Source organism: Spermophilus citellus, assembly GCF_964194105.1.
Source record: "Spermophilus citellus genome assembly, chromosome: 8".
NCBI lineage: Eukaryota > Metazoa > Chordata > Mammalia > Rodentia > Sciuridae > Spermophilus > Spermophilus citellus.
This window is the reverse complement of record NC_138189.1, coordinates 43163206-43187727: the sequence shown is the minus strand read 5'-3', so window position 1 is coordinate 43187727 and position 24522 is coordinate 43163206. Positions and strand designations below refer to the sequence as shown.

Here is a 24522-nt window from a genome sequence, read left to right as displayed (position 1 = left end):
TGGTACTTGAGCTTTCCCTTTGTTCCCCCATTTGCCTAGTGAATCTTTTATTTTCAAAATTCCTTAGCCTTGTATTTCAAGTTTCTCTCTTGTAGTTGACATTATTTTTAAAATCCAATCTGAGCCAGGTATATTGGTGTACACCTGTAATCCCAGCAACTCGGGAGGCTGAGGCAGAAGGATCGCAAATTTGAAGCCAGCCTCAGCAATTAGTGAGCCCCCGTGTCAAAAAGTTAAAAAAAATCCAATTTGATTCTTTCAATTGGCAAGTTTTACCCCCACTTATATAGTTACTTTTATATAAGGATTTATTTCTGCCCTTGTTTCATGTTTTCCATTTATCATACTTTCAATTTCCTTTATTTTTTTTTCTGCTTTCCACTGCAGAGATTAAGTTTTCTTCTGCTGGTTTGAAGTTAAATCTCTTTAAAATTGTCTAAAAGTGACTTCATTACTAGTGAATGGGCAGCCTATTTAACTTCTCTTGCCTGTGTGTTTACCTTTAAAATTAGGAGACTAAAGATAACAATATGCTTATTATGGAAATTAAACAAGTTAATATGCATAAAACTCTCAGAATAGTGCCTAGAAGAACAAAGCTCTGTGCATTATGATGGTCACTCTTAGGACCCATATAGTGTTATTGCTGGCTATCGATTTCTGAAACTCAGGATCTGTAGTCTCCCAAGAAGACAGTGTTTTACTTTATATGACTTTGCTTTTTCCTTCCCAGTATCAAGTATCTAGGTTTTTGGTCTGAATTATTATGAATATACTTTATCCACTTCTTTTCTGGTCACAAATAGATGGAAATAGTCAGAGGGTAGATATAGTTCATAGTGCAATAGAAAGAAAGGAAATTGTACGGATATAGATACATTTTAATGGATTTGGAGAGTTTCCATTTTCTCCATTGGGCGGGAAAGGTAAAAGAAAAAAAGAAAATCCAAAAGCTGAGAGGAGGGAGATTTAAAGGTCTGAATAAAGAGGTGTGAAATACTTGGGGAGAAATTAAGTGTGGATTGATTAGAAAAATGTCTAAGAATTGACAGTGCTGAGTCCTTGATTTTAAGGGCCAGGAATTTGAAAAGACCTGGATGGTCATGTTTTTCCAGTTCCATCCACCAGCTTAGGTATACATGCAGAGCAGCTAGAGGAATTGAGTATAAACAAGATTCAAGTTTTCACTCCAAAGGGACAAGAAAATTTAGGGTATATACAAGGACCATGATGTTTATACAAAATAAAAAAGGGAGGGTGATGGAATCCGTTTTGTAGAGATCTAGTAATATCATACATGTTTGGGAAAGGTGTAACAGAGTGATATAGATAAAGGGGTGAGTAGGATGCTAGGAATTGAGGGTTTGTTTTTGAGAAAAGGTCTGCCTGTTTCCCAGGCTGGCCTTCTAGGTAGCTGGTACTATAGGCACACACTACCACACCTGGGTATAAATTGAGACTTTGAAGGTAATAAACAAGATCAAGAGCAGTGTTCTTCAAAACTACAGATTGGTCCATTCATGGGTCATGAAATCAATTTGGTGGGTCAATTTCTTAAAGCAGCACTGTTAACCATGGCACTGTTAGAATCTAGAGAATCTAAAGCAATATGGAGATTCCTTTGAAAACTAGAAATGGAACGACCATATGACCCATCTACCTCACTCTTTGGTATATTTACAAAGGATCTAAAATCAGCATGCAATAGGCATGCAGCCACATCAATGTTTATAGCAGCACAATTCAAATAGCCAAGCTATGGAACCAACCTAGGTGCCTGCCAGTAGATGAATAGATTTAAAAAACTGGTGTAGATACACAATGGAGTATTACTTGGCTATAAAAAAGAATTACAACAATTGCCAATAAATGGATGGAAATGGAGGCCATTAAACTAAGTGAAATAAACCAGACCTAGAAAGTCAAAGGCAGAATGTTTTCTCTGATATCTAGAAACTAGTCCAAAATAAGGGAAGAAAAAGAAAAGTATGTGTGAAGCGGGGGACTTCCTTATCAAAACAGAAGATCAATGGAGTAGAGGAAGGGGATTGAAGACAGGGCGGAGGAACACAGTAAGAGAAGAAGAGTGGAAAGAATCTGACCTAACTTTTCCTATGTACATATATGACTATATAGCACAGTAAATCTCACCTACATGTATATCCACAAGGCACTAATTAAGATAGAGGGCAGGTACCATAGTCTAATGGTAGTTAATGTTCTTAACAAAAGCATTTGCAAGTAGAAAAAATTTACATCTATTCACAATATATGCACATTTGTTTATGCAATTTGTTGACAGATTATTAACAAATTTTGACTTCATTTCTTCTATTTTGAACTAACTGGATAATAAATGAAAGTCCTTAAAAGGAAAAAAAGGTGCCTGGCACCTAGTTCAGGGATATCATAATATGATGAAATTTGATTTGAATAAATTTTATTTAATTTTAGATTTAAGAACATTGCTAAAAGTTTTTAAATATTTATAAGAACAAGAAAAATAAATCGACTGGAATGTTTATTGGTAAATCTGTCAAGCTCCATAATTTAAAATTATTTAAAACAAAATTTAAAATATCTGTAAAATGTCAGAACATTCAGTATTTAAGATAAAATAAATTTTTAAAATAAATTGTAGGATCATGGTTATGAAAACAATTTTATGGCAAGCTATACAATTTTAAATTATAGAAAACTAAAAGTGAAATATCTAACAAAATATGTCATGCTACTGCTTTGGGGGAAAAGGTGGGGACAATGTTTTTCATTTTATTTACATATATTTATTAAAAGATTTTCCATGACATTGAAAATAGTTCCCACTTCCCTTGTATTTTGCTATAATACATGGATGCAAAGGAGATAGGCTACATAAAATTACAAAGATTGTGTGAAAGTAGGCCACCTTATGCCTGAAAAACACTGAAGTACTGCAAAGGGCACACCCTGAACACACACAGCACACAGGTTAAGAAAAAGCGCACTGCCAACCTCCAGTACACATGTGAACTCCACTTCATTAAACCAGCAAGGAAACAAAATACATCATAAATAAATGATCTTTCACTTTCCTTTCATTAGTTTTTATGTTCTTTTTCAATCATAATGAAATCTGCTAGAATAGGATTTTATTCAGATGCGTACAGTTTAAACACGATTCATTTTTGTATCTGACATTCTATTTTGTATTTTTTTATTAACATATGCATATACCTAAATTCCTTTAAATTACAACCTTGAAAATGAATTGTAAAAAGCTGTTTCAATTTCTATGCCAAAGGGTCGTGTTTATATACTATTCTGGAAGACTGGTAAGTTACAACATCAAGAATAGAAACGAAAATTAATATCATTGAATACATATTGGAAGTTTAACAAAATATTTTACTGTACTTACTTTTATATTCTGAAATACCAAGGAATTTTATACACTGGAAAAAAGTCCCAAATTTCTGTTGTATTGTTTTACAAAATTCTGAATATAGCTTTTAGCTTGATTTTGATAGAATCTACATTATATGAAGAGCCCATGTGACAATCAAAATAATTCAATATTGTATATAATATACAAATTTATAATTCCCATCACAATTCTTCTGGTTGGCAATAATTAATGACACATGGTAATTATTTTATCAAGACCTCTGATATTAAGATGAGATTTGAATATATTCCCCTTGATGACAGCAAATATGTGAATAATTAATTTTACATTCAGAAAGAAAAAGCTTGACAGCACAGAATCAAAATGATAATTCTTTGTGAGTAGATTAAGGTATTGGTTATAAACAGAGGCATGAAAACTAAAAACACTTTAAAAATAAGTACTGTAAAATATTTACACACATATATCATGGCTCATTTAGAAATAGATTATTAAAGCATAATGTGAACAATACATTATATTAATTCACAGTACAAACACATTTTAAGGAGTAATTTAAGTCAGGAATAATAAAAATATACATATCACATCAGTTAAGCACTATTAATACATATTTTGTTTTGTCATACATATGAAAATATACAGAGTTCTTTTCAACCAAACTTTTTACATAAATATTCAGTGATTTAAATAAAAGTTGCCAGAGGTAGAATTTGTGTCAATGCTCATGATTTACAGGAACAAGTACTTCAAATATTTCATTACTGTTGTGTTCTTTTAAATATCCATAAAGAAACTCATGGAAAATCATTATTCTGAAAAGAGTAGGAGAGAAGGTGGGTTAAGAGATATATAATAAACAAGTTTATTCAATATATCCATAAAAAAACTGAAATTCAATTATGTTTTAAAAATATAGTCTCCAAATAAAACCTTATGCCCCAAATCCAGATTATATATAAAGTACTGTTCTACTTCTTCAAATTAAAAAGTGCTATTCTATACTTTAAAAGAGTGATTTTGATTTCCTTATTCATCTTTTCTGAATTTTACATTTTCTCAGCATATGTGACAGTGTGATATAAGAAGAAACACATATTTGGTCTCTATCCCTGCTTTTTGGCAGATGGCTCCTTAAAATCTCCAGAGCGATAGTAGTGTCTTCTCTATGGTAATGAAATGACTGTGGCTGAGGGGCTCCTAAATAGCTTCTGAATAGGGGCCAGTCACCAGGAAGACCAAGGCATGATCTGGGAAGGAAAAAGCATTGAAGGTTGAGTTGATCTAATCATTCACAGCTATGTAATGAAGACTCCATAAAAACACAAATGGACTAGGTTGGGAAGCTTCCAGAAGCTGAACACCTGGAGGTGTCTGGAGTTGATCCTGGAAAAGTCATAGAAATTCTACATCCCTTCCCTGGTACCTTGTCCTTCCACCTGCCTGTATCCTTTGTAATAGGTAAAAATAAGCAAAGTGTGTCCCCAGAGTTCTGTGAGCCATCTAGTAAATTAACTGAATTTAGGGAGAAGGCTGTGGGAAAGTGGACTTACAGTAGGTAGGTTAGAAGCTCAGGTTACAACCTAGGGCTTACAACTGGTATCTAAAGTGGGAGAAAGGAATCTTGTGGGACTGAACTTCTTCCCAATGGGATCTGACACTATTTCCAGGTAAAAAGAGTAAGAAGGAAATGACAAGACACCCAGTTAGTGTACAACAGAGAACGTGGTGTCAAAAGTGTTGCGCCGAGAGTGTATAAAAGTAGGAAAAATATTTTAGTTTTTTTCTATCTCAAATATCATATACCAGTGGCTGGGGCTCAGTGGTAGAGTGCTTGCCTAGCATGTGTGAGGCACTGGGTTCGATTCTCAGCACTGGATATAAATAAATAAAATAAAGGTCCATTGACAACTAAGAAATACTTTTTAAAAATCATGTATCAGGGCTGGGGATGTGGCTCAAGCGGTAGTGTGCTCACCTGGCATGCGTGGGGCGCTGGGTTCGAACCTCAGCACCACATACAAATAAAATAAAGATGTTGAATCCACCAAAAACTAAAAAATATTAAAAAATTCTCAGGGCTGGGGATCTGGCTCAAGCGGTAGCGCGCTCGCCTGGCATGCGTGCGGCCCGGGTTCGATCCTCAGCACCACATACAAACAAAGATGTTGTGTCCGCCGAAAACTAAAAGAATAAATAAATATATATTTTTAAAAAAATTCTCAAAAAAATCATGTATCAGGGCTGGGGATGTGGCTCAAGTGGTAGCGCACTCGCCTGGCATGCGTGCGGCCCGGGTTCGATCCTCAGCACCACATACAAACAAAGATGTTGTGTCTGCCGATAACTAAAAAATAAATATTTTTTAAAAAAATCATGTATCAGATACAACAGTCAAAAAAGTAAGAAAATTAGATTGTATATTTTAATTACTTAAGAGAAACAATAGTCTAAAAAATCATTTCATGGCCGAGCACTTCAATTCTGAGTGCACATGGGGGAATTCTTTAAAATTAGTTTTGGTGACAATATTTAGAAAATGTGAATAAGAATGGATTATTAGTCAAAAATCTCATTAGGATACTTTGAAAATCAATTGTGAATTATTACCATATTTAAAACTGTGAATTTGTTAACGGTTGTGAAAGTTTTCTAATCCACATGCAATAGGACAGTTAAAAGGAAAAAAATAACAAGTATTAATGAGACTGTGGAGAAAGGAAACCTTTGTATAGTGATCATGGGAACATAAAATAGTGCAGCAATGTGGGAAACAGTTTGGCAGCTCCTAGGAGGTTAAACAGAGTTATTGTGTAAACCAGCAATTCTACTCTTGGGTATACTCCAAGAAATTTGAAAATGAAGAAAAACAGACACTAGCACACCAATGTGCACAGCAGCATTATTTACAATAGCCATAATGTAGAAACACTGATTAAAAGGTAAAAATAAAATGTGGTATCCTGTAAGATGGATGAACCTTGAAAACATCCTAAGCAGAATAAGCCAGGCATAAAGGAAAATGTTGTATTATTTCAGTTATATAAAAATTTACAATAGGTAGATTCATAGAGATAGCAAAGTAGGTTAGAAGTTACCAGGGGCTGAGAAAGTGAAGATGTAAAAAAGTAAAGAGTTACTGCTTAATGAGTACGGGAATTTCTAAAAGGTTTTAGAAATGGTGATGGCCAAATAGCATTGTGAAGGTAATTAATGCCACTGAGTTATATACTTAAAAAAGTTAAAGTGGATGGGGCTGGGGATGTGGCTCAAGTGGTAGTGCGCTTGCCTAGCATGCATGAGGCACTAGGTTAGATTCTCAGCACCACATAAAAATAAAATAAAGATATTGTGTCCACCTAAAACTAAAAAATAAATATAAAAAAAAGTTAAAATGGGAATTCATGTTATGTTTTATAGCCATTTAAAAAAAAAAAGTTTTCTAATTGATCTCAGCTTGAGGGATTGCAAGATTCCACCATGTTCTCTATCAGTGGTTCTGAAAGTCTGTGGATTCCTGAGATTTCCCAAGATTCTTTTAGGGGGTCTACGAGGGCAGGCCTTGTAGAGGAATTATTTGCCTTTTCATGATTATGTCCTCACAGGTTATGAGTGAGTTCCCAGAGGTGACATGATGTGAAAGGCTAGGGTGTAATTTTAGACTTGTAGGTCATAGGTTCTACTCAACGCTGCTGCTGGAGAAAAGTATTCTCAGTTTGTAAACCATGGCTATGCACTAATAAAGCTTAATTTACAAAAGCAGGCAGTGGGATGGATTTGGGCTGCAGACTCTAGGTTGCCAGCTTCTAATCAAAATTATAACTGTCAATCAAGCATGAGAAAACATCTATCACACTGTACAATGCTTTATAGTAAGAAGGTGAACTGTTGCCTAACCACATTCAAAGTAACACAGCAACTTAGAAGTTGTGGGAACACAGAACTCGGAATGAGTGAGAGAGGAAAATAAATGTTTTAACCAAATAAACATAAAAGCAATCAATCAGGAATTATTTAAACCTAGGCCCTATAAACACAGGGGTGTCAGCATGTTATGTTAAAGCACAGCACATAACTAAGTTCATAATAAGGATTCTGAGTCCTCAAGCAAATATCAATTATCTTCTACATATAGTACTTCTATTAAAAGGAGGCAAACAAACACATCAACTTAAAAAAGACTGATGTAACTATTTTTGTCAGTGAGTCTGCATTATTCACAGTCACTACTTGTCAAACTCTGGATCTGACTCATGCTTCTTTCCCATTCATTCCAATTTCCAATGAATTAGCATATCCCTTTGACCCTCAGTCAAATGTATCCTAACTTGTCTTTACAACTACTTTGGAAAATAGTTTTGCCATAACTACTAAAGTTTGAGCATATGCATATTCAGTGAGCCAACAATTTTAAGAGGTATACCCAGAGCACTTGGTAAAAGTCCATGCTGGGAACTATACCATTGTCAGAATGAATAAATGAACTGTGGCAAGTTCACAGAAGGGTATTTCATTCTACAGCAACAAGACTGAATGATTTACAAGTTCACATAATTGGATGGACAAATCTCACAAATATGTTGTAGAGGAGAAGAAGCCAGAAATCTATGTTTTCATTTATAAAGTGCCCAAAACAGGCAAAAAGAATATATGTGACAGTGAAGACACTTTTAGAGCAGAGCTAGTGCCTATAAGACAGTACAAGAGGTAATATTTTGTTTGTTGATCTGAGTTAGGTAGGCTCAGTTTGAAAATTCATTGAGCTGTATTGATATGGTGTCTTGTTCTAAGTATGTTACAATTTACTTTAAAAATTCTACCCTAGCTTTCAATGTTATAATACTGATTCTAAACTGCTTACACTAATCTTTTTCAAACCTCTTACATATCTCCTTACCTCTAGTTTCTATCCTTTCCAATATGGCTCAAACATGGCTGTGACGTTAATCCACTAAAAACAATTCTTACATCTTTTTAAAAAAAATATTTATTTTTTTAGTTGTAGTTGGACACAATACTTTTATTTCACTTACTTATTTTTATGTGGTGCTGAGGATCGAACCCAGGGCCTCATGTGTGCTAGGTAAGCACTCTACCTCTAAGTCACAACCCCAGCCCTAATTCTTATATCTTATCCCCTTTTTGGTGCCCATTTTATAGACAGAAGGACCTTTAATGGCTCCCCTGACTTACAGAATAAAGTCTACAATCTCTAGTCTTCACATTCAATATATTTTGTATACTCTGACTCTACTTTCCAAACTTTCCTCCTCCCTCATTATCTCTCCACAACCAGACATTCCAGCCAAGGTGAATATACCATACCACGTACAATTATGTGCCTTTGCGTACACTTCTACCAGTTACTATTAGCATCTTGAACGTTGTACTTTATCAAATACCTTCCTATAATGCCTCATATTATTATCTTGCATTTTTGCTGCTTTGTTTATCTCTATTTTTTGCTGTGGTAGGGATTAAACACAGGGCCTTGTGCATGCAAGGTAAGTAATCTACCACTGAGCTATATGACATAAAATAAAATGCATGTGCCATGAATGTTTGGTTTAATGAGTGCAATTGTAGATACTGATAGAACCACCCCCACCAAAACAGAATATTTCCTATTATTCCAGGAAGCTCCCCTGAACACCTTTCCAGGCAATCTCCCCTCCCGTGACAAAGAAAACTACCTGAATTTTTACAACCTAGATAAGTTTTGCCTGACCTTGGTGTTAGATACCTACTTTTCTAATAACTATACACTTATATGTTCAGGAGACTGTAAAGGAGACTTCAGAGTAGAACTAAGGGGTGGTGTAGGAAGACCATGTCGACGCATCTCTTGGACTGCTCGTTCTCTGTGGGAAAAGAACAAATAAGACAGATTATATTCAAGCACTATGAAAACTCAAAAAGTGGAACATGCAAACATCAGATGCTTTTGGTGTTTTTAATTAATTGATGCTTTCTTCTTTTTTTTTTTTTTTTTTTGTGGTAGTGGAGAATGAATCCAGGAAGCTAGGCAATCCATATTTGAATCCACATGCTAGGCAAGTGCTCTACCACTCTGCTATATCCCTATCCCTAATTAATTAGTATTTCTATTAAATTTATTTTATTTTATTTTTGTTTGGTCCTGCTGGTCTTGAACTTGTGGGTTCAAGTGATCCTTCCACTTCAGCCTCCCAAATAGGTGAGACTACACCACTGCACCTTGCCCTAGCATTTCTACTAAATTTGAATCCTATGTCTTTGTAGGATTTTTACGCACTAGGTAAAATATTTCAATTAAAAATAATATGCATTGTAAGAGACTTTCAAAGCAATTATACTATAATCATGTTGTATTAATAGGACATCATTAAAATAATATTTTAGAAATAGAATGCTCATGAAATAGTTACCAAAAAAAGAATACTAAGTTTACATTCAGACAGACACACATAGGCACATACACAAACACATGACTAAAAATGCTAATAGTGGAAGGGAGAAGTTATGACTTGACCTTTCTGTGGGATTTGTTAACCACTCTTGGCTTTCCTGACACTACCATCTCCCGATTCTCCTTCTAACCTACACATTTATTTTTCAGTTCTTTTACTGAATCCTTTTCTTCTGCCTATATTTCACATGGTGGTGCTCTTTGGGCTAGGTTTACATTCTCTTTTCCTAAGCTTTTATGTGCCAGTACTCTCCTATGCTTTGGATCCACATACAAGTTTCTGTTGGATATTCCACACATTAGTGCACACAAGTTAATACTGATTTTAATTCTTAAAGCAGATCTCATATGTTTATAACATTTGGGGATTGAATTTTTCAACATAAAGAGGATGAACCAAAATAGTAGTATGAAAATGACTAAGGTATAAGGAATATAAATTGTTGAGCACAGTCTTTAGAATTGGACCAATACTCCTGCATTTTAGTGTTGGCTCTGTCACTTACAACCGTTTGACCACAGGTTGCTATAATACAGGCAAAAAAGGCTGTTAGTAAGATTTACAGACAAACACATTCCACAGGTACCCAACACTTCCAACATACCCTAAATTGACCCTTGCTTACTGATGTAGGCTAGGACAGATTTCATTTCCCAGTGGGTCAATCAAATCCTATACTCACTTCTATACCTGCAATTACATAATGTCTATATACAAGTGTGTCTCCCTCATTATAATGGGCTCCCTGAGAATCAGTTATTCATCTGAGTTCCCTATTTAATTGGTATTCTTAGCAGGTGGTATAGTGCCTAGCCTATAATGGAAACAATGATATCAAGTTCTTTTTTTATCTTATAGTGAACTACTATAAGATGAATTCAGAAGGACAGGAACACTAAAATATATTCAGTTCCAGTCTATCAGATCACCCTTACGTGGCAAATTACCTCCTGTTTTTAGGTATATAAACCCAACCTTCTCATTACTTTAAAAAACAACCATTTAAACTTTTGTGTAAGGGAAATCGTATATTATCTGCACTTCACTAATTTCTCACTTAAGCCCTAGAACTATGCTTGCTCCTCAGAGGAAAGAGCTTCCAAGCTGTTTCCTCCGCAGTGGCTTCCTTTCCCATCTCTCAATGCACACAAATCTAGCCCTCTTCCTTCTTCCTGCCTCAGAATTCCCATTGTCAGAAATGAAATTTTCTCTGATTCTGGGTTTGCCCCCTCCACCCCCACCCCCCAGCAAGCATCATGATTATGCTGTCATTTCCTTTGTGGGCTATTCAGAGTCTGTGGCCAAGACCTCAAGTCTATGCCTTGAGTTCTTTGGTATCCAGGATTTCCACCTAGCTCAGTGTTTCTCAAACTTTTTTCATCACTATTCTCTCAAAGGAATTTTCTTAGACTTTTCTCCCTCAGATTATCCTGTTACCCTTGAAATTTTAGTACACACAAGTTAATACTGATTTTAATTCTTAAAGTAGATCTCATTTGTTTATATCATTTGGGGATTGATTTTTTTCAACATAAAGCAAATGAACCAAAATAGGAGTATGAAAATGATTAAGATGTAAGGAATATAAATTGTAGAGCTTAAGAGCACAGTCTTTAGAATTGGACCAATACTCCTGCATTTTAGTGTTGGCTCTGTCACTTACAACTGTGTAACCAGTTTGCTATAAAAGGCTTAACAGACACACACATAGTGGCCTGCAAACATTTGTTAATTGCTCTTATGATGATGATCATCATCACATTCATGATTAGTAATTATTCAACCTGGACTATACTTAGGGGGCTCTTGGAGGGGTTGCTGTTGACTATCTATCTATACCCTCTGAAATACTGCTCTACTTTTGCCCTGTGGAACACTACAGGAAACAATAATACAACATTTGCTATTTTATTTACTGCAGGTTGTTATCTTTCACATTACTTGTTGCCTTTTTAGGAAGAATTACCAAGGGAGTTTACTTTATATAGTAACGTGATAACAAAATTTGTTGTTTGCAAGCCATATTAAATCCTTTTTGGAACAGAACAGAGAATACATAAAAGCACTGGTGCTAGCTGGGTGCGAGAGCGCACACTTGTAATTCCAATGGTTCAGAGGGCTGACGAAGGAGGATGGCTGATTGCCAGCCTCAGCAAAAGAGAGGTGCTGAGCAACTCAATGAGACTTTGTCTTTAAATAAAATACAAACTAGGGCTGGGGATGTGGCTCAGTGGTAGAGTGCCCTTGAATTCAACCCCCGGTACCAAAACAAAACAAAACAAAAAAACCTCAAAACAACCACCAAAAAAAAACCTCACTGGGACTTAAAATTATTTTCTTACCGTTCATATCTTTCAGTTGAAATCTGCCTTTTCATAGTATCATAATCTGTTTGTAACTGTGTCACTTTAGATCGGAGCATGGCATTTTCCCGGCTTTGACTAGTTCTTAAAAATAAATTTAAAGATCACAGAAATAAAAAACAAAAGTTTCATTTTGTTGGGTCAAGTGCTATAGGTTTTTTTCTAAAATCAATAAACACAAATGGAGGTGATTCTTAAGGATAGGAAAATATAAGATCAAGACTTTTCTATAATAATTCTCTAAACTTCTAACACAAAGTTTTTTTTTTTTTCATTCATTTAGTTTACTTATCATTTACTGAGCTTCTAATATCTGTCAGGTACTGCAGTAAATGCTGGAAAACAAATTTGAACAACACATAAACTATAACCCAAGACAAAAAGTATCTTCATTGGCTCTTTCTTGCTTCTTGCCTCATGAAAAGATTTTAAACTTATTTTAAAAGCCCATTCTTCTACTTGCACTCTCAACTCTGGATTTCCTCCCCTCTCCCAACAAACATGCCCAAAACTTTCCATCTAAAATGAGGTCATTATCAGTCTCCCCAACGGTAATCAATGCACTTAACAAGTGTCAAATCCCTTCTTTTTTGTCTTTTTCTCATCCATGGCTGAGACACAGACCCATCTTCCTGTCCCGACACACGCTTTCCTCTACTGACTCCTCTCTCTATTCCTCACATTTGGGCATTTACCTGAAGTTTACCCTCTCGCTCACTCTCACCAGGTACCACCTTGGCAGTGAAGATACCCAAGCCTACATTTCTAAACATAATCTCCCCTGAGCTACTCTTCTGAATTTCCAAAGCAGGAGACAGATACATCAAATATTTTGGTTTCGTACCACCATTCACACTCTCACACTTTACTCTTCTTCCCCCAAATTAAAAAAATTATATTTAACAAGTATTTTTCTCATCTAGGTTGATTTATGACACTTACACTTTGCTTTCTGAAAGGGTTAACTTCTCCTTAAGTAGCTGAATTTCTGTATCCTTCTCGTGAGAGGTTAAATGAGTATGAAATTCTTTATCTCTATTTGTAGCCAACAATGATTCAAGGTTTTTAATCGTGTGTCTCTCACTTGACAGTTGTTTTTTTAACAGCTCTGATTCTGACTTCATATTTTCTAATTCTACCACAGCCTACGGAAAAGCAAAGATTAATTCAGTATAATTTTAGACTTTGAAAAATTATCTGACAATATAGCTCTGCAGAACTATTTACCCATCCTTTGCTTCATTTGGGGTATTGGTTAAATATTTTAAACCATTTTTTCAATTATAAGAACATCTCATTTTAAAATAATCTTTGCTACTCTAAGGACTTATTTAGTTAAAAGATATTCTCCAACCCTCAAGCAGTTCTCACTCATATTTCGTTGTCAAGAGAGGGTCTTTAACATAAAATCCTAAAATATACCCGCACCATCAGCATGAGGTCCTCTGGTTTACCAAATATACTGACTACATAGTCAAACCAGAACCTGAAAACACACTACTAGATGAGTAAAAATTGAGAACACTCATGTTTGAAAACATATCCTAGGGTATTTAAAGTAACACCTTGGTTTGGAATGGGAAGTTTTAGCAAAGTAAATTTGTTAATTAAATGAAGACTTAAATGCCTTGAGATTTTTATCAGAAAAAATATTTCACTTAGGAAGCAATGAATTACTCAATCTTTTGTTGAAGTCTAACTTTAAACAAAGAAAAATTGGGATATGTTTCTAATCTATAGTGAGAAAATTCATAATCTCTAAGCACCCACCCATTCCAAAACAGAGAATACCTAATTTGATTACCATGTTGGCCAAAGAAATCTTGGTAAAGAATCCTGGAGTCAACATTCTATCATCAGGTGGGTATGGTGGCTCACACCTATAATCCCCAGTAACTCAAGAGGCCGAGACAGGAGGATCACAAATTCAAGGCCAGCCTTACCAAGACCCTAAGCAATTTAGTGAGACCCTGTCTCAAAAACAAAAAAACCCCAAAACAACATCCTGTCATCAAAAGTAACTGCTATGAAGGGGAACAAATATATTGGGTAGTAAATGGAAAGTAAAACAACTAGAGTTAGCCAATCCCCAAAAAACAAATGCTGAATGTCTTCTCTGATATAAGGGGTGACTCAAAATGGGGTTGGGAGGAAGATTACCTCTAGATAGGGAATAGTGATGGGAGGGAAAGGGAGGGTGAAGGGGAATAGCATGGATGGTGAAAGGAGACCCTCATCACTATACAAAATACATGTATGAAGATGTGAATTTGGTGTCAACATACCTGAAATATATAATATATAATCAGAGATATAATAAATTATGATATAATGGTGTATTAAGAATTATAATGCAAAAATAAATAAATAAATAAATAAATAAATAAATAAAGTAAAACAATTAGAATAGGACTCCAGAAAACAATGCGCCAAGACAACTTCTCTTTAGTTCTTACCCTCTCCAAGTCAAGGCTTTTGGAATTCAATTGTTGGGTCATAACATCTTTGCCTGAATCAAGTTTAATGCAAAGTTCCCTAAGAGAAGACAAGTCACTTAATACTGCTGCTTTCTCATTTTCTTGATGTCTCAGCTCGTCTTCTAATCTAGACATGGCTTTTGCCATTGATGAGATTTGAGATTCATAAGCATGATGTGCATTTACGTGCTGAAGAAAGAAAACAAAATAGGCAAAAAAAGTAATTCAGTAATTTAAAGGGACTGACTCTGTACAGCTACAACTTCACTTTAGAAAAATGTGACAGCCAATTTTTGCATATTTTAAAACATTCCCAGGAAGCAGTCTGCTATTAAAAGATGGCCTATTTAATGCATAAAAGGAATTAAGTATAATTATTAATCATGACAACTAAGTACCTCATGTATATATTTGGAAGGTGTAAATATGAAAATTATTGTCAGGGTGTTGTAAATATCAGGGATTCTTATAAGTTATATAAATTTTTCCTTTTTTGCTATAATATTGCCTTTTCCTCGAAAAGTAACATATATACTTATCATTCCCCAAACATCGATGTGAAAAAACAGGGTTTACTTTAAAATTAAATACCTCAGAAAAAGAATGATTTTAATTCCTTTTTTAAAAATATTTTTTAGTTGTAGATGAACACAATATCTTTATTTAATTTATTTATTTTTATGTGGTGCTGAGAATCAAACCTAGTGTCTCACATGTGCTAGGCAAGAGCTCTACCACAGAGCCATAACCCCAGCCCCAATTCCTTTTGATTTAAATACATAATTTTATAAGATTTTAATAACTTTGAAATGTCCAAAATTGAAATACTGATAAAACATTCTACCCAGAATAATCCACATTTTAAATTTCTCACAATTTAAATTTTAAATACAAACTAATTTTATGTTTTGGGAAGACTCCACATTTGAAAAATGATTTTAACAGATGTCACTGAAATGAATCAACATTAAAAATCTAATGTTATGCTATGAAGATTTAATAAATATCAATAGGTACAGAAAAGTAAACATTTGAATTTTCAAATATTAACAAATTCAGTAAATAAAAATTTCCCCAAACAAGTCAAATATAAACACAAAAAGCCAATAAAAACAATGACAAAGAATAAAAGAAATATCTTCTGAGAAATTCTTTTGGGGGGTTGAAAAGCATTACTTTAGTTACTATATTCTTCTTAATAGAACGTGTAGAGATAGTATATTAGTTTCCTAGGGCTTCCACTATCAAATCATGGTAAACCAATTTATTCCCACACAGATCTGGAGGCCAGAAGTCCACATTTCATTTAATGGAGTTGACTCCTGGAGACTCTGAAGCAAAATTTGTTCATGCCTCTTTCCTAGCTTCTGGTGGTTGTGACGATACTTGGTGCACACTGCCTTGTAGACATTTCATCCCAAATCTCTACCTTTATCTTCATACAAAGTCGTCTGTGTTGTCTGTGTCCACATCTCTCTCATAAGGACAATAGTCATTTATTAGGTGACAGCCTGCCCTAATGCAGCAATAATCTCACCTGAATTTGAATGTATTGCAAAGACCCTATTTCCAAATAAGGTCACATTTATAGGTACTGGGAGTTAGGAATTCATTGTATTCTGTGGTGGGATGAGGGGGGGAAACAGGGACCAGGGATTGAACTCAGGGGCACTCAACCACTAAGCCACATCCCCAGCCCTGTTTTTGTATTTTATTTAGAGATAGGCTCTCACTGAGTTGCTTAGCACCTCACTTTTGCTGAGGCTGGCTTTGAACTTGAGATCCTTCTGCCTCAGCCTTCAGAGTCACTGGGATTACAGGTATGCACCACCATATCCGGCTTTATTGTATCTTTTTGACAAACACAATCCTACCTACTCTCTGGCCCCCCAAATTCATGTACTTTTCATGTACAAAATATCTACTCCATTACAAAACAAAACAAAAACCCACAAAACATTCTAGCATCAAAATCTCATTGAGACATCATCTGAATCAGTTTTGGGTGAGACTGAGTATGGTCCAACTTGGGGCAAAATTCTTCTCCATCTACACACTAAGATAATAGAAAATAAGTCATCTGTTTCCAAACTACAATGGTGGTACAGGTACAGAACAGACAGTCCTATTCCAAAAGGGGAAAGTATAGAAGGAATAAATCTAAAGTAAGCTTGGAACCATCACACTTCAATGTCCAATAATCACCATCTGTGGCTCTGATGTTCTTTTCTCTAGGTCTGCCAGAGCAGTCCCACCCTATTGGCCCTCAGGGGTGGTGGCCCTGCCCTCTGGAATTAAGGAGACAGTGGCCCCATCCCCTTGGTCAATGCCCACTAGATTTGTGGTCACAGCAGAAGCCACACCAGCCTCTGTGTTGCCCTTGGCAGCTCTGCTGGGCTTTCAGCCATCCTTAAGAGTCATTTTTCCTTTTCTTTCTTTTCTTTCTTTTTTCTTTTGGTACTAGGGATTGAATCCAGGTGCACTTAAACACTGAGCCACATCCCCAGCCCTTTTAATATTTTATTTAGAGACAGGGTCTTGCTAAATTGCTTAAGGCCTTGCTATGTCACTGAGGCTGGCTTTGAACTTGCGATCCTCCTGCCTCAGCCTCCTAAGCCACTGGGATTACAGGCATGTACTATCTCACCCAGCTGATTCTTCCCTTTTCTTAAAGGTGAACATATGTTTGCAGCCATTTTATATCAGTGAGATCCCAGAAGTCCAACAGCCTTTCTTAATTTTGTTCCATTTCTGACCTTTTCAAAGCTGGTAACATTTCTGTTGAGATTACTGAGTCACATAACCTACTTTCTCCATCAAAAATTTTGTCTAGCCACACTCTTGATCCTTTCTCCAAAGAATACTTACCTGGACAGCCTAAGTATTATTTCAAAACCATCAAGCTTTGGTTCCTTTTTTGCTTAGTAGTTCCTTCTTCAATTTCTACTTTTCCTGTCACATTTTACTGTAAGCAGCAAGGAAAAATTAGGTAGCCCCTTCCATACTTTGCTTGGAAATCTCCTCAGTTAAATGTCCAAGTTCAATACTTCCAAGTTTGATTTCCTTCCCAACAGTAAACCATAAGTTTGTCAAGTTTTCTGCCACTTTATAACAAGATTTACCTCTTTTTCAGAATCTAATAACATCTTCCTTAATTCAATTTGAGCCTTCATGTATTCTATAAATGACAGAAGTTCTCACCAGAGCTGCCATATTCTTCAAGACAATCTAGGCTTTTTTCTGTTAAGTACCTCAAAACTCTTTCAGTCTCTACCCATTACTCAATCCCAGAGCTACTTTCATACTTTTAGATGTTATAGCAGCGATCTATTTCCTGGCACCAAAATCTATATTTGTTTCCCAGGACTTAAACTTTAATTGCTACAAACTGAGTGACTTTTAACAACAGAAATGTATTCTCTTATAGTTCTAGAAGCTGGTAGTCCAAAATTCAGGTGTAGGCAGAGTTGGTTCAGTATGGAGACTCCGTGTCAGTCTCCTAGGTTCTAGTGGATACTGGCAATTCTTAGTATTAACTTGGAGATGTATCACTCCAATCTCCTCACGTCTGCCTTCACATGTCCAAATCTCCCTTATTTTATAAGGACACTGGTCCTTGGTTAAGCTTCTAATCTAGTCTAGTATGACTTCCTTTTAACTTGATTATATCTGCAAATATATTATTTCCAGATAAGAGACTGGGATTTAGGAATTAAACATGCCTTTTAGAGATTTTAACCCTATCCTTTACAGAGAGCTATCCTTTCTCCTGAAATAAGAAAACTTTAAAAACTATATCAACAAAACAAAATATAAACTAGTCTACATTTATCTAACTCAAGAGTCCTTGTAGTTTAAATGAATCCAAAATTATTATTATCAGATTTTTGTCTGTTTTTATTTTGGGGGTGGGGGTGGGGAGTACAGTACTGGGGATTGAAACTAGGGCCTCAAACATGCTAGGCAAGCACTCTACCATTGAGATACACCCCCCAGTCCTTTTAGTTTTGTTTTGACATGGTACCTTGCTACATTGCCTAGGTTAGCCTCAAACTCAATCCCTCTGCTCAACTTCTTAAGTAGCTGGGATTACAAGTGTATGTGACCATGCCTACCTGGCTTAGACTGTCTTTATGACAAAAGTTTATTTAAATCTACATGCAAGAATGATATTGGATGTATACCATATATCATATACAAAAATTAACTCAAAATGGATCAAAGACCTAAACTTAAGATCGAAAGCTGTAAAATTCTTTCAAGAAAAATTAAAGGAAAAGCCTTATATATGACATGGAATTTAGGAATGATTTCTTGGACATGACACCAAAATTATAAGCAACAAACGAAAAGCATAGTCAAGCCCAGTGGTACATGTGTATAATCCCAGGTACACAGGAGGCAGGAGGATCACAAGTTCAAGTTCAGTCTCAGCAATGTAGCAAGAATGTCTCTTTTTTTAATATAAAAAATAAAATATAAAGAGCTAGGGATGTAACTCTGTGGTAGAATGATCCTGGGTTCAATTCCCAATACTGCAATAAATAAATAAGGAAGAAAGGAAAGGAAGGAAGGAGAAAGGGAGGAGGAAATGGGAAAAAATAGATAAATTGAACTTCATCAAAATTAAAGTCTTTTAGGCATCAAAAAGTCAGATAAAGGATCTAAATGTAAAATCTGAAACTATGAAACCACTAGAAGAAAACAGAAAAAAAACTTTAGTTGTTGGTTTAGGCAAAGATTTCTTAGATAACTAGACCCCCTAAAACACAGGCAAACAAAGCAAAATTAGATAAACAGAATAATATCAAACTAAGAAGTTTTTGCAGAGCAAAACAACCAACCAACAGAGTGAAGAGATAATTTGAAGAATGGGAGAAAGTATTTTCAAACTATCCTTCAGACAAGTGATTAATATCCAGAATATATGAGGAATCAAACACTCAATAGTAAGAAAAGAAAACGAAAAAACAACAAAAAATGGGGCTGGGGTTGTAGCTCAGTGGTAGAGCACTTGCCTGGCACACGTGAGGCACTAGGTTTATCCTCAGCACCACATAAAAATAAATAAATAAAATAAAGGTATTGTGTCCATCTACAACTAAAAATATTCTTTAAAAAAATCCACCTAAATAATTCAATTTAAAAATGGACAAAAGATCTAAACACGTATTTCTCAAGAAAACTTACACTCAGCCCATAGTATATGAAAAAATGACTATTACCAGAGAGACAAAAACAAAAACAAAAACAAAAACACATCACGGTGGTGAGGATATAGAGAAAGGGGAACTTATAACTGTTAATGGGAATATAAGTACAGACATTATGGAAAATAAAATGAAGGTTCCTCAAAAAACTGAAAACAGAACTACTATATGATCCAATAATCCCACTACTGGGAAAATATCAAAAGGAAATTAAATCATTACATCAAAGAAATATTTGTAAACCCATATTTATTATAGCACTATTCATAATAACCAAGATATGGAATCAACAGAGTATCCATTGATGGATAAATGGATAAATCAATTATATATATATATATGGAATATTATTCAGCCATAGAAAAGTTTGAAACCCTCTCATTTGCAGCAATGGATGGAACTGGAGGAAATTATATTAAATGAAATCGCTAGGCACAGAAAGACAAATACCACATGTTTTCACTCATTGGTGAAAATTTAAGAAGTTGATCTCATCGAAGTAAATAAAACAGTGATCGCTAGAGGCTAGGAAGAGAGAAAGGTCGGATAATGGATATCAAAATACTAGAAGATAGGAGGAATTGGTTCTAATATTCTATAGTACACAGGGTGATTATAATAATCTATAGCAATTATTTTATATTTTAAAATAATTAGAGAAGAAATGGTTCCAACAGAAATGATAATATTTCAGGAGATAGAAATACCAATTACCCTGATTTGATCATTGTATCCATGTATCAAATTATCATCTTGCACCCCCTAAATAGGTAAGTCATTAAAAACCAACCTATCAATGAAGTAAAAAATAACCAAAAAGAAATATCTGCAAATCACATATTTTGTAATCACATATTTCTTCAAAATATATAAAGGACTCCTGTAAGTCAACAAGAACAAAAACTGATTTAAAAATGGACAAATATTTAAATAGGCATTTCTCCAAAGACATACAAATGGTCAGTAAGCACACGAAAAGATGCTCAATAAGACAATATAGAGCTGTGGAAGTAGCTCAGAGGTAGAGTGCTTGCACAGATGCATGAGACCCTGAGCTCAATCCTCAGCACTTAAAGAAAAAAAAAAAAATGCAAATCAAAACCACAACGAAATATAGCTTCACTCTCATTAGGATGACTATTTTATCCAAAAAATTTTAAAAAGAAAGAAAATAATAAGTATTAGAATGGATAAATTAGAATCCTAGTACTGCTGGTAGAAATGCAAAATGTTGTAGCCTTATGGAAAACCCTTGGTTGTTCCTTAACAGGTAAACATAAAATTACCATATGATCCAGCAATTCTACTTCTGAGTATATACCCAAAAGAATTAAAAGAAAGAATTTAAACAGATATTTGTAAACCCATTCAGGCTTAAAATGAAGTGAAATTCTGATACCATGCTACCACATGGATGATCTTGTGATAAAGTAAATCTCAAGGCTAAGTGGAATAAGCTAGGCACAAAAGGACAAATACATCATTACACTTACACAAGGGGTAATTGCCAGGGGCTGAGGGTAGGGAATAATGGGGGATTACTGTTTTATGGGTACAGAGTTTCAGCCGGAGAAGGGGAGACAGATGATGATGATAGGTGTACAAATCTGTGAATGTACTTTAATGCCATAAAACTATACATTTAAAAATGGTTAAAATGGCTGGGTTTGATGGTCCATACCTGTAATCCCAGTGACTCTAGAGGCTAAGGCAGGAGGACTGCAATTTCAAAATCAATCTCAGCAACTTAGTAAGGCCCTAAGCAACTTAAAGAGACCCTGTCTCAATATAAAAAATAAAAAGGGCTGGGGATATGGCTCAGTGGTTAAGAGCCCCTGGGTTCAATCCCTGGTACCCCCCCCCCCAAAAAAAAAGATTGAAATGGTGAATTTGACATTATCATCTTTTACTATAGTAAAAAAAGTAATGGGGTTCCTATGAAAGTTATCAGAATTAATGACAAATATTTATAACCTCACCTTAATAAAGTATCTTTGAATGTTTTGTTTTACTAAATAATGCTTTTACTAGACCAATGAATGTAATTACCTCCTGAATTTCTTTTTCTAGTAGCTCGACTCTTTCTCGAAGGTGTCTCCTTTCTGTATCAATAGAGAGAAGTTCCAGTCGAACTGAGCTGCTTTCTCCTTCTGCTTGATGGGCTTTGACTTCCCAGTCTTCAGCACGGCTATGAAGCATCTGAAATCTATCTAACAAATCTTGATTTTCTTGTTCCTGTTTTAAGCATAATTAAATTGTTTCTAAATTAGTTAACTGTCACTAATTGGAACACACATACACACTAGGAATTCTGTTCTAAAATTGGGAGCATCAGATATCTGTGTACTATACTAAAATCTATGGGAAAATATAAAAAGAAGGTAAGATCTTAACTCTCAACTGTTTAACAAATAATAGTATGGACAAAACAGACAAACACGAAAAAGTTTTTTAAAAAATCATTGTGAAATCCAACATAAACAATGTTTTTCACCTTAGCAGCCATTAAACTCTCACATCGTGACACCTCAGTTATATAATTATGCACTCTACTCTTCATTTCTTCCTTTTCTTGCATTGCTGCTTCCAATTCCAATGAGATTGCCTATAAATCAGAAATTGAAGACAAATCTAAAGTGAACACGGTACCAAATGAGTTCTATTTATATTCAAATAGTTTCTTTGGAATAAGAGTTCAGGGCAAAAGTAATTGTCACATATATTTCCTGACTGATCTTGGATGTAAGAAACACCAAATTTTTTAAAAAATATTTTTTTTTCAGTTGAGATGAACACAATACCTTTATTTATTTATCTTTATGTGGTGCTCAGAGCCTCACACATGCTAGGAGAGCACTGTACCAATGAGCCACGAACCCCGCCCAGAAACACCAAATTTTACCACACATCTCCCATAACATTCCTCACCATGTAATCTGACTTTTACACTAAGGGCTAGTTATGGTTAGAGCTTGACCTTTTTAAGAAATTCATAATTCTTATAAACGAATACAAAAACAATATAACTCCACATCACAAATGACCATAATAATTATAACAAGTTATAATTACTCTATGTATGCATAATGTGTCAAAATATACTCTACTACCATGTATATCTAGAAAGAACAATTACAACATGACCAACTTAAAAAAAAGAAATTCATATATCAGCAATATGCTTTATGAATAATACTGAAAGTAATTTAAAAAAAATTTTTTAGTTGTAGATGGAAACAATATATTTATTTATTTTTATGTAGTGCTGAGGATCAAACTCAGTGCCTCACACATGCAAAGCAGGCACTCTACCACTGAGCCACAGCCACAGCCCCCTGAAAGTAATTTTTAAAAAACAGAGTATTTAAAACAGGAAATCATTGGTCTCTTTGTATAATCTTTTAATAAACCAGCAATAATAAAAATTCTCTCAGCACTTGACATTTTAAAATACTCATTAATTTATTTTTAATTAATTAATTAATTTATTTATTTATTTTAGAAAGGAGAGAGCCTCACTATGTTGTTTAGGCTGGTGTTGAACTTCTGGGCTTAAGTGATTCTCTTGCCTCAGTCCCCTGATTAAGAGAGCCTACAAGCAAGTGCCATCATGGCAGGGTAAACTACATTTTTTTATTAGCCTGATAGATGAAATTCTCCTTAAAAAATTACCTATGTTGCTTTACCATTTAGCAAACAACAAATAGGTACTCTGAAACCACCAACATTTATGCACCGTGTGTTCATACTTGGTTTTCTCTTGCCATTGTACTCAGATCATCTTGTAATCGTCTGTTTTCCTTAAAAGCTATTTCTCTAGCTCTTCCCACTTCATCAAGTTCTTTGTGACATGCATCAACCTGGCGTCGAAGGCTGCTTATCTCCCTTTCTCGATTAGTCAATGCTTCCTTTAGCTGGCTGTTAAATGAAGAAATAATGAAGCTTTTTAGAAAATTGTAGTTCATTTAAAAGAAAACTACTGTAGTCTGAATTAAATATTCTAAGAATATAGGAAACTAGACTGCTTCATTAAGATACTGATTAAGTAAAGCAGGTATTTTAGATTTCTACCAGTCATATCTGCAAATAAATCCACAAAACAGATTTATTATTCCAAAAACCAAGTAAATACAGAACCAAAGCGTTTACTCTAAGTGTTAAGAACCAAACATAAGAGATTCAATTGGCAAATATCTATTAAATGTTTACTCGTCCACTATTTTTTTTTAAGTTGTAAGTAGACACAACACCTTTATTTTTATTTATTTATATGTGGTGCTAAGGATTGAACCCAGGGCCTCACACGTGCTAGACAAGTGCTCTACTGCTGAGCCACAACCCCAGCCCTACTCTCCCACTATTACATGAAATTAAAGGTATGTAAAATAAATATACTGAGTGACTTGACTTTAAGCCCCTTTTACTCTTTCTGGGGAGACTAGACATAAAATGTAAATTTTGCAACTGTTTAAGATAAATTTAGATAGAGAAAAAATTCAAAATTGATACTAAAGTAATCAACATTTAAAAATTTTAAAATGGTAATGAATTATAATGAATAGAGACTGAACAAGGTAATTATAGTAAAAACAGAGTTCAGTAGGAAATGTTAAAGAATAATTAATAAGATACAAA

General features: G+C 34.8%; 1 protein-coding gene across 3 annotated transcripts in view; it reads right to left on the bottom strand.

The window, feature by feature from the left end:
* Positions 1-2515: 2515 nt before the first annotated feature.
* CEP135 (centrosomal protein 135) overlaps positions 2516-24522 on the bottom strand; it is a 75716-nt gene continuing 53709 nt past the window's right edge. For 2 of the 3 annotated variants that reach the window (XM_081303356.1, XM_081303357.1), the window contains exons 19-26: positions 23637-23805; positions 22382-22492; positions 21937-22122; positions 14657-14866; positions 13143-13345; positions 12180-12284; positions 9136-9249; positions 2516-4203 (exon numbers count right to left, since the gene is read on the bottom strand). In XM_081303356.1, the coding sequence (XP_081159482.1) occupies positions 9147-9249; positions 12180-12284; positions 13143-13345; positions 14657-14866; positions 21937-22122; positions 22382-22492; positions 23637-23805 (1087 nt within the window). In that variant the 3' untranslated portion in view covers positions 2516-4203; positions 9136-9146. Of the gene's footprint in view, positions 4204-4257; positions 4639-9135; positions 9250-12179; positions 12285-13142; positions 13346-14656; positions 14867-21936; positions 22123-22381; positions 22493-23636; positions 23806-24522 lie in introns of those variants that run through there. The other variant, XM_081303358.1, reaches the window with a different exon arrangement.